This window comes from Argentina silus, assembly GCF_951799395.1.
Source record: "Argentina silus genome assembly, chromosome: X".
NCBI lineage: Eukaryota > Metazoa > Chordata > Actinopteri > Argentiniformes > Argentinidae > Argentina > Argentina silus.
Genome location: NC_139653.1, coordinates 12,839,302 through 12,854,455, shown reverse-complemented (window position 1 = coordinate 12,854,455; position 15,154 = coordinate 12,839,302). Strand labels below are relative to the sequence as shown.

Here is a 15,154-nt window from a genome sequence, read left to right as displayed (position 1 = left end):
CTTGAGAGAAATATAATTTGTCAAACTGGCCCTGTCTACACTTTACCACTACACAGTTAAATGCGCGCTGAGTATTCGAAAAGATGCACAGTGCATGTGTTCCGATCATTAATAATATACGTATACATAACGGTCTGGAAGCAATTCCGCCACTGAAAAGCGCATAGCTTGCAGCCTATTAGCAAGGGGAGAAAACAACGGTAGGCAAGGGAGACGGCCACATTGTTTTTGTGTTAAAATGCTGGAATAATAGTTAAAGTTTCTGTGTGAAAAGTTTCTGCGCTACAAACTCTAGCCTATATGGCAAACAATAACTAGGTATACTGAAAACCCTACTAAGATTTGCATTCAGTTAAACTACCAGTAATTAAACTAATAGTTGTGGTGCATAGGGGAACTACTCTCCAACACTGCAGTCGATGGCCTACAAAGTATTACATCAAGTGTTAGGCTACTCTATGTCTGTTCCACTGCTGTCATAGGATGAACTACGATAGACAATATGCTCAAAAATCACATAGCGGTATCTGATGTTGATTAATGCTGACTAAGGTTATGGCTACTTTTTGGTCTCTTCTGGTTATTGTATTGTTTGTGTCTGTAGGCTTTGTGAGACGTAAAGATGACAGCAGTAATTGTTGTGCATGGCGGAGCATGGGCCATCCCTGATGACTTGTCCAAGGCATCTGTGGATGGGGTGAAGGCTGCGGCTGTTGAGGGCTTTTTGGCTATGAAGAAAGGACGTAGTACATTGGATGCTGTTGAGTTGGCTGTGAGGGCCATGGAAGATAACCCAGTGTTTAATGCAGGTAAAAGCTTTGCACAATCTCTGCCCTCCAGCAGATCATCAGACACTACTTGTGTCTGGTGGGAGATTCATTTTAGTTTGACAGATGCTCAGAATTAGTGATCATGGTTTTTTCCTTTGCAATTTTCTAATGCATACTGTACTCTCAACTATAAGCTATGGTCATATTCAGTGTTCTCAATAGAGTATGCTGATGGCATTGAAAGGTTGTGAGTAATCATCGGATTACACTAAGTCATTGGGGAGCAAAACAAGACACTTCATTAACACACTCAGCTTGTCAGGACCCATCGCATTTGTGATGGCTAACTGCCACATTAGGTGAAACGCCAGATCCTGTTTAAAGCATTGGAGCGAAATCAGCACTTCATCAGGGGATAATTGTATACACTGAACCAGTCAGGAGCAAGGTCTAATCAATATGACGACGAATGCAATCTCACTTTGTGAGGAGAAATAGGAGCTTTGAATGACCTCTGTGTAAGTTAGAGAAACAGCATTAATACTGTATTATTTCACAAATATTGGCAGCCATTGTAATTCTCCATGTCTACAAATGTCACCAGTTTGAAACTGTGACAAAGAATGCAATACTAGTTAGCCAATAATGATTAATACTTAATGTGGCCTGTAAATATCAAAGGAAAAGGACTACTCCTTTGTGTTTGTTAAGTGATTTTCCTGTTTTTGTTCTGGAGTTGTTTTCATTTAATTCACTTTGTTGTTATTTTATAGTATACAAAGATGCTTTTTGTTTGCTCATGACGCAAGCAATCAATCTTAACTGAGGTTTTGAGGGACAGGGGTTAGGGTTAGGGGTTAGGGTTATTCTTTTGTATTGTTCCATGGCAATCTCTGTCATGTCTTTTGATCATGCACCTACTATGTAAGGCTCTTAGAGAGCCTGATCTCTGATGAATAAGACATTTCATTTTAGGTCATGGCGCAGTTCTGAATACTGATGGAGAGGTGGAGCTGGATGCTATTGTCATGGACGGAAGGACACTGGCTACTGGAGCTGTGTCTTCCGTGAAGAACATCGCCAACCCTGTGTCACTCGCAAGGGCAGTGATGGAAAAGGTTATCTTTTTCTAAGCTTTCTCTTCTTTATTCTTTCTCTCATCTTTGGCAAACAATACATGTCAGTAATGTTCTTAGAAGAGCAGGAAGGCCAGGTATTCATTTGGAGCCTTACTGAAGGCTATGTCCAGTCATCTCTTTTTAATTTTTTTGGAATACTATGACACAGTGGATTTTGTACCTGTTTTGTTCTTCTGCCAGGTTAAACTAAGCCTCTTTAGAAATATTTGACCACTTTAACAGCTTTTGTGCTCCTTTGCCACTCACAAAAGAGGTTTTAATCTGCTAACCAAATATAGCATCTCTCCACTGAGCTGCTGAAAGCACCAGCCACCATGTGAGAAAATTGTCTGGAAGAGGATTAATGGGAGGCAGAGATTTTCCAAAAAACATTTGAAAAGATGTGTAGATTAATCACATAGATTGACCAGAGAAAGGCATGGTTATTTATTGCTACATCACATTGTTAGCAGCTCATGGAAAGTTGAAAAATCATTTCATGTTTATAATTGTTGATGATACTGAAATGTGTCATGGTATGAATACAATTTATTATACATGCCTAGTACCACTGTCTGCCTAGTCACTGGCATGTATGGAAAGCATTTTTTCTGTCAGCTCCTCAAAATGAAAACAATTATGTCAGTTAAAAAGTCATTGCAATAAGGTACTGACTTCAAAGTTACAACTGTGACCTCCATGCAGGCATGGTTATTTCTGTCCTGAAAGCTTGACCATTTCATTTCAGCTATGACTTTAAAACAAGGAATCAAAGGAAAATGAAAAAGAACTGATTTTCAGATTGATGTCGCTCTATTATGTAACATTGAAAATGACCAAAGTGTCCACATTATAAGGAGACTGTTCTGTTGCACATTTTACAGGGAAAAATGAACAGAGGAATTTGGAATATATGCTTTGAGTTTAGAACCTGTAAAGTGGCATCTTTGTACCCGCTGGGCTGCTCTGTAATCTTGTAATGCTGCCAACTAATACCTCACTCAAGATGTTATCTGAAAATGGATGGGAAACATGACTGAGATGAAGGCCTATTACAAAAGACTGACAGCACAGTGTATTAAAATAGCATATTCCATGATTTATTAATTTACCATGACTCTTTCAATCAAAGTAACTGACAGGGGTTATAATTAATTGCTAGGGATACAGATTCTTCTTCTTCTCCCTGCTGAAAACAGCCAAACCCAAGCATACTACAGAGTAGCACTCATTATCCTTCTGGCCAAGTCTTTACCCATCTTAACATAAACATCATGCCATTGCTGTAATTATAGCTTCTGAATATAGCTTTTGTTAAGAATCCAATCTTCCCTTAGTCGCACAACACAATGGTCTTTTCCTCATGTTTCTTAACAACAAATCAGTGCATTATTACCTGGCCTGGCAATTCACACAACACATATTGTGTGGTGTAACAATGAGATTCAAACTGAGATTTACACTTTGAAAGACACTGGTTTGCTTCTGCATTAGCCTTACGGTTATGGTTAAAGATAAGATGCAGAGACGTCTTGTATCACGTAACCTAGAAAACACTCTGAAGCTTCACCTTGTCACTCAGGGGAAACAAAAGACAGAGGCCATATGTTCTGAAAATGGATGATATTGGGCACCTGTCACCGCCCTGAAAGACCTTGGTTCTGCTCTGAACTGGCAGATCTGTTTAACAGCTCTGTATTAAAAATTCATCAGGGAATGATCAATGCAGCGATCAAGCTTCACTGACCCTGTGTTCCTTCCTGTTATCTAGAGTGCACCCAGCTTGACAGAGATAAATGACATTAATAACCATTTTAATATTTAAAAGTTTCACAATAGGACTAATGGTCTTCTCCAGTGTCTCATTACAGGACAAAACAGTGTTTAAACTCTGAACATATAGTACAGTATTTGCACTTAGTAAAGTTTTTGGAGTTTTTGTTGCTCTCAATGAAATAGTGATAAGAACACAATATAATTTATTTATATAAAATACAATTTAAAGAGACTATGTAAATCACAAATTGAAACATTTTATATTGCTCAAAATTGTGTTCATCATTTGTGAGAAAAAAGACAGCACCAGACATATGCCAGAGAATTCAAACCAAAGATAATGATTATCATGACATTGCATTGATATACAGTAATCAGTCCCACAACAACATGCAAGTGTACAGTCAGTGAACATCCTGTTGTTTTCCTCCTTGTCATGTCGTTTTCCTCCTTGTGCATGGCTATACACATATAGAAGTCCTCTGTCAGAAGAAATACCAGAGAAAAGCTGATACATATTAGATTGAGAGAGATAGAATTGCACTTTGGCAAATTGAGGCTCATAGTGGTTATTGCTCCCCCTGTGTTGTATAAGGGTAGGTGTCAGACTGATGCCATTCACACAGCAGGTATGGATTTAAGATCAAATGTGACTCAGACGCCATGGATAGTGTTACTGCTTGCACATAATGGCAGGTCAAGGTGATCTGCCAGTTTTTTGAGCCAGGCTTAATGGTTGGCTTAAATGGATGTGATGCTACATAAGCAAGCACTAATATAGAGTGGCTTTGGAAAGTATTCAGACCCCTTTTGTTGTGCTATAGACTCAATTTAAAATGGATTTTTTTTTTTTTGCCATGAATCCACACACAATACCCCACAATGACAAAGCAAAAACAAGTTTTCTGGGGATCAGGTTGTCATTACAAACTGAGCAAATGCAGAGGAACAAAACTGCCCAGGAATGCTACCCTGAGGCCTGGGGAGACTTACAAAAATCTACCAAGTTGAATGGCAGCAGTGGCATCCTAATCCACACAGTGTAATTGATTCCTATACAAACCAGAGAGTATAAAACCAAAATATATTCATTCCGAAATCACATTAACTATTATCCTTGCACTCAGATGGACTCAATTCAACTTGTTGAGTGACATTTTTGCATTTGAGCAAATTTTAAGTGAGTGTTATAGCAAAGGGTTTGAATACTTATGTACATGAGGTATTTCTGTATTTCAGTTTTAATAATTTTGCAAACATTTCTAAAAACGTGTTTTCACTTTGTCATTATGGGGTATTGTGTGTGGATTGACGGCAAACATTTTTTTTTTTCATCCATTTTAAATTGAGTCTATAACACAACAAAATGTGGGAAAAGTCTGAATACTTTCCAAAGCCACTGTATCTGCTCTGAGGGACATGTCTTACCGTGTATGAGTAATTCCATCAAGAGAGTTGAGGACAGGGGGCCCATCAGATTCGTTTTTGTGTTTGTCTTCATTCCTTCAATGAACACAATTTATTTTAATTAGTTTGGCTACATAGCCAAAAAACTAATTATCAGAGATACTTATTTGTTTGTTCTGGGGTTAGGGTTAGGGTTTGTTCTATACAGCAAGCCTTTTCATTATACTATTCATACACTCATTTCAATTCAATCAACAATAATTGGACACAAATGTTTTGTTTCTGCTTTCTATATCAATCCCTTTGCTCCTGACTTTCTATATCAACCCCTTTGCTCCTGACTTTCTATATCAACCCCTTTGCTCCTGACTTGCTGCCATGGAATGACCTCAGACGGACCACATCATGTTGACAGATAGAGGTGCAAACATTTTTGCTGAAAGCATGGGCATACCAACGGTCCCTACTGACACCTTGGTGACAGAACAAGAGATGAAAGAGTGGGAGAAGAACAAGAAGTATAGTACTGGAGTGAAGGAACTATTCAACCTTCAGAGGTTAGAAACTCAATTAGTATGTTATTTCTATTGTGAAGGTGAATTTCCTCTTAGACCATTTTATAGTTTATTATTAATGTTCAACATTTACTACTTCTATTAACAGTGATTGAGTGTTAAACTATTGATTGTATCTGCTGATATGTCCTTATCCCCCCCGATTTTGTTGGAGCTGATACTAGGAATCCATGCCAAATTTCGCATTTCTAGGTTGTACACTAGCCAAATTGACCTTTCTTCCTCCAAAGATGATGAATAGCTGTAACTCAAAATCACATCATAAAGGCATTATTCCCACCACAAGTATAGAAATGTGCAACAACTACCCAAAGATCATATCTAATGAACTTTCCACTCTGCAGACAGCTGGTGTGCTGATGCATATTGCAGAGAAATGAGACAAGTTGACACAGTAGGGGAAGCAATTTGTAAGAGAGGCTGAATGTGAGTGAAGCAGCGGCTGGCCGCTTGATAGATGATCTGACAGTTACTGTGTGGTAATTCGGGAGAAGACTTCACAGCCTTCCCACTGAGTGACATGTTAGAGCTGGAAAACTCTGGATAAAGTGGAGTTATTGTTAAAGAACTCCATTGACTTGAAAATGAATATGCTTTTTTGTGTTTTTTCATTTTTTTTTCATGGAGGGACAAAGAGAGAGAGAGGGACACAGACAGAGTCAGGAAAGTAATGGCGTTAAGCTTGTCTGCAAGTAGCAAACCTACATCATTTCAGTACAAAAGATGCACTCAAAACACAGCTCAAGTATCAGTTTATTGATGAATAGCCATTCCCCCTTCAGGAGATGGCTGATGGTAACGTTTGATGTTAGAATTGTCTGCCCAGACTGCTACCTTGCAATTTTCACGCCCATTTCCTTTCTCACTGTTTTTCAAGTTCTGCATTTATCTGAAGAGTAACTCAGGTAGCCCAGCAATTTTGGAACATCATGACATGGGAGAACCCCTATATTGGAACATTCAGTGTTTTGAGAGACTGTGGGGCACATTGCCTAGGGGTCTGTAAACAAAGTAGCTCTCTTGTAGAGAGAGTGTGGTTATTCCTGTAAAAACCCTTTACATATGATACATATACTTTCATGCTGCTGTTAATAAATAGTTCTGAATTATAGGATGGATTGTTATCAGATTGTTATTAGTTGATTTAATTGATTAGGATTGATTGTCCTTCAGTGCCATTGTCTCACGTCAGATAGCACGACTCCGTCTGCACTGATTTGTCTCATCTTTGAGAGACCCTTCTACTCAGCCATGTTTTAATAGCGGGGTGGCATAATTGAGATTGTATGGCCAGTATGAGTTTGCCACCCTGCAAGACAAAGTCCAGAGTCTCAGGCCGGGTCTGTGAGGGAACAATAGCATACAGGAGAGTGGCCAGAACTGTGCTAAACTCCACAGACCCCCTTGTTGTCACCGTCACTTCCCAGGGAGGAAGGCTAGAGAGCAGAGGAGCTGGGGCCATTGTGGGGTGTAACCCCAACCCCGTAGGGAGGCAGTAAAAATAGTGCGCTGGAGGTGCTAAGTGACAGTTGGCTGTGCTACAGACCTTCATCCCACTCTGCCTCTGCTTCATTATTGATGCTGCCCTGGTGTTCAGGCCAAGGCACTTGGCACCTGGCTTTTTAATACAGATCCCTTGGATCCCTTGAACTCAATTACACCCTACCTTCATATAAGGCTATTATGCAGAGACACTTCTGTGTTTCCTTCTGTGTACCTGCTACCCCAACTTGGTCACAAAAAATGATTATTCGAGTGTTGTATTTATAAAGATAATGCCAACAAAAGTGGCTTAGTGATGAAATTGTAGAATCAATCCGATTCCATCATACCATGTCAGATAAAGAGATCTTCCCCAGGATTCAGGTGTCACACGGTCCATTAGTTTGTTTATGGTTATTTAAAGATTTACCACAGAAATCTTCCAGAGTTACAGAGTTTGAGAGTTTAGTCCAGCCTCAAACACTTTTTAGATTTTGTTTTCACCTGAGCCGATGAGCCAAATCCAACGATCAGTTGTGATTTAATAGAGCAATCAGCGAGCTGTCAGAATTGATTGATGTCTCCCTTCAGGAAGCTGTCGAGTGATTCTCCCCCAACTGGTCCAGACAAATATTCGCTTTTAGGAGTGAAGGTGGTAACCCACTTTGCTGAAAGATTTGTTTGGCTGGTATTTGTTTTGTTTGCCCTTGGCCTACCCTTTCCCATAAACCTCTGATGCTTACACACAAATATAATATGGTATACATACAAGTAGTTATAATTTGACATCTTGTAGGTTGTGTTTGAATGTTGTAGGACAGGATATCTGCAGGTTTGCTCAAAAGTGCAGTTTTTAGAAAGGCAGTATTTATTTAAATGCATCCCCTGTCAAACTTGAATTTTCTTGTCCACTAAAATTGCAGTTCACATTTGTCAATAGTTCTTTGTGTCTACAGGAAGATAATAATCAAGTGTCCTTTTCCATTTTTGAAATTGAGAATATGGTATTGAAATTGTACAATATGTCTACTATTTAGTTTGTCTCTTTACAGGTTGATGGGTTTTTTGCACAATAGAGTTGGACTTTGTACTCCATTATCAACAGAATAATATGACTTTCTCATTATAGGAACCATGACACTGTTGGCGCAGTTGCTGTAGACTGTTCTGGTAATGTTGCATGTGCAACTTCCACTGGAGGAATTCGAAACAAAATGGTTGGCAGGGTTGGAGACTCTCCAATCATCGGTAAGTAGCTCTTTGTTTTATTGTTAAACTCAGGAATAAGTCTATTGTTTGGTTTCAAAGAGCCCCAACAGTACCCTAGAACCACTGTTATCGAACAATTTCCCAAATAGGATCGGCTCACTTTCATTATCCCAATTGTTCAAATATGCATTTTATTCATTATATATAATTTTGTTTGTAAACATAGTAAGCCAACCTTCCTCAGTCAATAAGTTTAAGCCAGCCATCCAAAAATGTTTGCTCCATCTGGCTGACAATGAGTAGTTGTTCTATGCACAGCAGTGGAGGCTGGTAGAGGTAGAAATCGGAGTATGGGCTCATTGCAATGTATGGAACGGAATGAGGAATGGTATCAAACATGTGTACAGTATGCTACTGATATTGATATTGTGTGCTACCAGTATATACTTTAGATAGTGCTGTTAACTCATCTGGCCCCTCATCTGTTGAATTCATCCATCAACTCATCTGTTCAATTAAACTGAATGAATGATTACTTTAGCAATGATTTTTTATTTATGTTGATTTAAAATGTTCCTTTCCATTTTATCTCTTGTGAGGCTCTGGTGGGTATGCAGACAACCACAGTGGTGCTGTATCCTGCACTGGCCATGGAGAATCCATCCTGAAAGTCACCCTGGCAAGACTCATTCTCTTCCACATGGAGCAGGGTAATTTATATCAGAGCACTGTGAGCTTCACAAACCCATGGTCATTAATTCCAAAGTTCTGTAAATTATTGTATTCTATAGAATTTGTCATATTATTGTGTAGTGAGAGGGATTCAGATACAAAACAAAACTGTTTTCATAGTGATGTTGATAGTGATTTTTGATTGGTATTTTGGATGTGGAAAAACAAGGATATGGATGGATTTCATGGCATTTTAAACAAACAGGTACGGGATGGAAGAACTCTACTATGCTTGTCATGGCATTTGAAGTGTCTTGACAGATATGAAATACTGCACCAGTTCATCCATACCAATTGAGATTTGTGAAAGTAGACTAGGATAAGTTAACCTCATTGATGATTGCCAATTCGGGGGAATCCTCAGGTTGAAACAAGAGACTTGTTGGGCTGGGTTTAGAGGCTGGTGAATTATGATCAAAAATATTTTATACCCTCACTTCAATTAGCAACTGGGTCTCCTCTTGCCAGTGTGACATGATGGATTGCCAGGTCCTTCCATTGTTGCAAAATCTAATTATTCTTTAACAAAAACTCGTATGCAAACACAGTTGATTGTCAGATTTGATATTGAAAGGTGGAACTAATACACTGCCAATTACAGACGTGTCACAATAGGAATTGCAAAATGAATAGTTAATTAGGTTACATTCCCCTCTTAATAGCTTCCGTTAATTAAAGCAATTTTGTGATTTAAATTGTTAATTAGCAGCTTCCTTCCTCTGGTGACTGTGAAACTTTAGAGGACTTAAATCATCTATTGATGAAAAGAAAAAAATGGATAAGAGGCAAAGCTCTAAGATTTTGCAAAAAGTAAATAATAGTATCTGGCTCACAGTGCTGAGAAACTCTTGAAATTGTAATGGAGTGGAGTTTTTTTAAGTATGTTTTGTGCTGCACTGTACAGTAATGTAGATGGAGTGAATTATACTGCTCGTTCATTAAAATGATAGTGTTTATTATAGTTTCTTATATACTCTAGTCATGTAAGGTAATGTCTTCTGCTCAATAATAAACACCTACTATTGTATTTCATGGCCAAGTGATGCTGGTGTAGGAGAGAAGACAGTATAGCAAGCATATGTTCAGTATAGTATGTGGTGGTATCAGATGAGCTCTGATTCTGACAGGTTAGTTGTCCTTTTCAGGGATGGAGTCATACATGCAGACGGGTAAAATGGATGGGATTTCCCTCATGTAATTCCTCTTCAGTGTGGAGAAATGTATGTATTTCAACATTTCTCAATAGCAGGGGAGGCTGGTGGAGGCAGAAATCGGCGGATAGGCTTGTAACGTTTGATATCATTCCATGCATTACAATGAGCCTGTCCTCTGATTTCTACCTCAACCAGCCTTTCCTGCTCAATAGGCCCCCTCCATTGTGTTGCTATGAAAGATGTTTATGAGTAAACCCGTGACATTTTTTGTTTTGAAGTTGTGCTCATTCGTTCATCCCAACTACATCCCAACATTGCCACCCGATGTGGATTGCCACAGTTCACCGGGTATAATGAGTAATACATTTACATACACAAACATCAGCTTCTGTATTACCTTTTTAAATGAATGCAAACGCTATGAAGTTTTGACATGCCTATTGCCAATGATTTTAATTGGTGAGCAGTAGGAGGAGGTGATTAAGCAAACTGCAGCTGCAGTTGGCTGATAATGAGGCAGTGTCTGTGGAGGGGTCAGTGGGGGCTATTGTTTGTTGGAGTGTCCTCTGGTAATGACAGAGGGAAATGGGAGGAATGGCAGCTCTCCCTCTCCCTCTTTCTCTCTGTGAGCTGTTTCTTTCTTGGTCATATGCACTTCCCACAGCTACAATGCAGTTCCATTAGGCTTTGAAATGTTTTAAGTGCTTTACAGGTAGTCTGGCTTTCATAACAATGTGTTTTGTCAGTGATGTCAGTATGGCTTATGTTTTATTCAAATCAATGTAAAACAATGCCACCTGGAAATATAGGATGTAGTTGTGCTATAGACGCTTTTCATGTCTGCCTGTAAATGTGACAAACTCGATTGCATGGACGCGACACAGCGATGTCGCACAAGTGCTATGTTCATTAGTCAGGTTTACTCTCTGATTTGTATTACATCATGATATGGTGTATGCATGTGACAAACCTCCTCAGTATTTTCCTAATCTTTTTCTCTTTAAACAGGTAAAAACGTCCCAGAGGCTGTGGAGGTCTCTCTGCGCTACATGGGTGATCGTGTCCATGGGGCAGGAGGTGCCATAGTGGTTTCCCAAACAGGGGAATGGGCAGCTAAATTCACTACAGAGCGAATGGCCTGGGCAGCAGTGGAAGGAGAGGTTTTGTGGTATGGTTTAAAAACAAATGAAGAGTTTAAGGAGACGTTAATACAATAGCTGCTATATTTGTCTTTTTTGTGTGTGTGTTTTTAATCAAAAGTGCTTTTAGTTGGCTAAGCCTTCCCCAGACAACTTAACCTTAACCACTCAAAGTTAATGAGCGTGTTCGAGAGCATCGGTTTTAAGCGCTGATGATCAGCGCGTTTCAAGACCTGTGGCATGATGAAATATGTCTGACTTGCTCAAAAATGCAGACTGCTTAAGATTAAAAGATCGAATTTTGCAGTTTTTGGAGCGAGGCGCTGTGCAGCCCCACAGTTGCTCCTCACCGACTGCATGCAGTTGCTGGTGCCTTCATTGTGGGAGGCATTTTTCATGACCGATCATAGGAATGTTTATTAATGTCTACCTGAATAAGGAATAGCTCTATATACCACGATTTGTACACTGTGGTAGAATATAAATGATCATGGCATTTGAGAGATCTATTGATTTTACATGCACAGTATGTTCAGTAGATGGTTATGTTATGCGTTGGTTATTAAAATAATTCATAGAACGTTCTATTGACGATTTTATAAACAATAGCAGCCATGTTGTCACTGCCATGTTTTCAAGCCATGCTGTCAGAATTTCACTACAATTGTCCAATTTAAGACTTCACAGATGCACTGCCTCCTGCCTATTTTCGCCTGGTCTTGCCCTGTTTTCTAGTCGGTTTGGCTTTTTAACTCATGCTTAATAGTGCCTAACCACCATGTAAGTCGAAGTACTACGTAGTTGTGTTGCTAATGTAGAGCATTTTTGAATATATATATATATAGACACACACACACACACAAACACACTATATATTATTTTTAGTAAGTAGTGCTTCTTGGAAGATTTCACAGTACAGTAATGTGCAGATGTGCATGTTATGGTGACCTTGTACTACTGTGCCTTGTATTGTTTCTGCCTGTATGTTTTGCTAGGAGATTGTTGGTATTACTTGTATTAAAAAATGGGTTGTGACATCATTAAAGCAATTCATTAACCAATCAAAGATATTTATGTTATTACTCTGATCAATAGACTAGTGTCAGTAATTACTGGTAGCAGGTTGGGGCTCTGGGGCTCCGGGGCTCTATGTTGATTGAATTCTAACCATTACAATAACTCTGAGATAAAAGGAAACAGAGCCTACAAAATAGACTACAATCATAATTTCTTCATGTCAGTTGTGCACAGGGAAGTCATTTGGCTTAGTTACCTTTATGGCAACATTTATTTAACCTTTATTTATCCAGGGAAAACACACTGAGACCAAGGTCTCTTTTGCAGGTGCACAATATAAAACAACACAGTAAATATAAAACACAGTAAACTACAGAATAGACACACTAATTAATGCCAACAAGAGCCTCTGTGAGTTGGTCCTTAACCAAGGACTTCAAATGACTGTGTGGGACAAAGTGCTCCAACTTCAGTATACCCAGCAGATAGTTCACAGTAGCTAAAAGCAGTTTTTCCTAACTCTCTGGCCTTCGTGACACATTAAAAGTAGCAAGCTCTGAGAGCACATCTGTTCACCACTAGGTTGCCATAAAAGCAATGATTAGAATTATAAAGAACTGCTTTATATACACATACAATCCAATGAAAAGCCCTTCTTCAAAGTCAAAGACTCCCAACCCACAGACTGATACAAAAGACAATGGTGGGTTCAGAAACTATCCCTAGAAATGAACTGTAGAGTTCTGAGTCTAGAGTCAAGTGCTTTAAAAACGGAGCCTGCCGCGTGCATGTACATTTTCACCATAGTCGAGGACGGGGCGTCGTCAGGACAATCTTACTCCTATTCTCAAAGGTGAAGAATGATTATTTATATTATTTATTTTACTTATTTATATACAAAAAACAATTTTAACTCTGAAAATATTGATCAGTTTTTCTACAATCCAAATACCCAGGTACTTATTATTATTATTATTATTATTATTATTATTACATTTGGGCTCTCTTTGGTCACTGTTATCAATATTACGGGATGTAGAGAGAACTTAGTTTTGTCCTCATTCAGGACCAGCTTAAGATCTACAAGTGATTTGAATAGAATTAAAACATTTACATTTACATTTATGGCATTTAGCAGACGCCTTTATCCAAAGCGATGTACAACAATACATTTGTTTAAGTAAGTGAATCATCTATCCAACAGTCATCATAAGACAAAGTAATCAATGCTCACACCAGGGGCCATTGGCAGTCGTAATGCCAGTAGGCTAATATATATATATATATATATTATTATTATTATTTTTAAATATATTTTGTTAGCAGGAGAGAACTTGTACAGGGGGGTAGCAGAGGAGAAGAGGTCTCGGGGTTTGGGTTAGTATAGGGGGGGTAGTGAGGGTGAAGCGGGCTTTAGGAGGGACTGTTAAGATTTTTTTAAGGGTTTTCACTCTATGGCGGAAGATCGGAAGTGACTCTGCAGTCCTGACCGTTGTGCGAAGCTCATTCCATTCCATGCTGGTGGTCAAGAATTACCTGCTGAGCTAGGCGGGGCACATAAGTAGACAACAGTATCATCAGCATAAAGATGTAATTTACAATTGTTCAAGTACAAACCGACATTATTTATGTAAATGGTAAACACCAGTGGACCTAGAATTGTGGACTTTGTGGAACACCTTTATTAACATTGGGAAAACTAGACAATTACAAATACATTGAGTTATATCCTGCAGATCATTTTGAAACCAATTACAGGCCTACTGATCCAAACCAATGGCACATAACCTCTGCAATAGGAGGGCATGATCAAAAGTATCAAAAGCCTTAGAGGTCAATATAAAGGGCTGCACAATGCTGTTTCTTATCCAGAGAGATCACAATGTCATTTATAACTGGGGAAGCAGCAGAGATGGTGCTACAGTATGTCCAGTCCTAAAACCAGTCAGATGCTATATATAAATATATAAAAACCATTTAAAATGCTATATATTGTTAAAATTTACCTCATCTGAGAACTGATCAGGGACTCTACCCCCCTTATGAAGAGGAAGTACATTGGCCACCTTCTATACTTTGGGAATGGTACCAGAGAGAATTGTCATGTTAAAAATATGAGCCAGAGGTTCAGCTATTAAAAGGGCAGAGAGCTACAGGAGATATGGATGAAGCATGTCAACCCCTGTAGATTTTTTACACAACTCATCAAACATTTCCTTAAACACAGGTGAAGAATATAGGGTCATTGTTAGCATGAGGGGCAGCTATCAGGCCATCAGTCTGATTACCCGTCTGATCTGGGATATTTAAATCATTGTTTCTTTCCAATTGGTAGCCTGCAGAGATAAAATGTTGGTTAAAGGCGTAACTTATTATTTATTTATATTTTATCCGTAATGACGTTCAAATTTGATCAAATGTGTTGAGGGAAAGGAACTATTGCGTTTCAGTGATTTAACTGCTTTCAAAAATGTTGTTGGGTCCCAACCAGAATCAGAGAGAGTTTAAATAGTAACTTGATTTAGCCTTCTTAATCATAGCAGTACATATACTGTATTTCCTGTAAGTATTGTAGCCATCATGGGCTATATCAGCATCAAATACTGATTTGGTTAACCATGTCTCCTTTAAAATAAAAACATCCGGGTTTGCATGAAGGATTCAAATGCTAATAAAGTCCATTTTAGAAACCCCTTACATTCAAGTGCAATAGGCTGAGCCTGTGCCGTGATTTGAAATCAAATGATGTCTCTAAAACGGATAACTCCCCACTAG

The 15,154-nt window shown here is 38.8% G+C and overlaps 1 protein-coding gene across 1 annotated transcript; it reads left to right on the top strand.

Moving 5' to 3' along the window:
- Nucleotides 1-622: 622 nt before the first annotated feature.
- On the top strand, nucleotides 623-11,440 carry LOC310822556 (isoaspartyl peptidase/L-asparaginase; the record flags this gene model as incomplete). Its single annotated transcript, XM_083694933.1, has 6 exons — nucleotides 623-809; nucleotides 1,746-1,888; nucleotides 5,465-5,628; nucleotides 8,258-8,376; nucleotides 8,937-9,047; nucleotides 11,232-11,440. The coding sequence occupies 6 exons, from the start codon at nucleotides 623-625 to the stop codon at nucleotides 11,438-11,440; spliced, it is 933 nt and encodes a 310-aa protein (XP_083551059.1).
- Nucleotides 11,441-15,154: the final 3,714 nt, after the last annotated feature.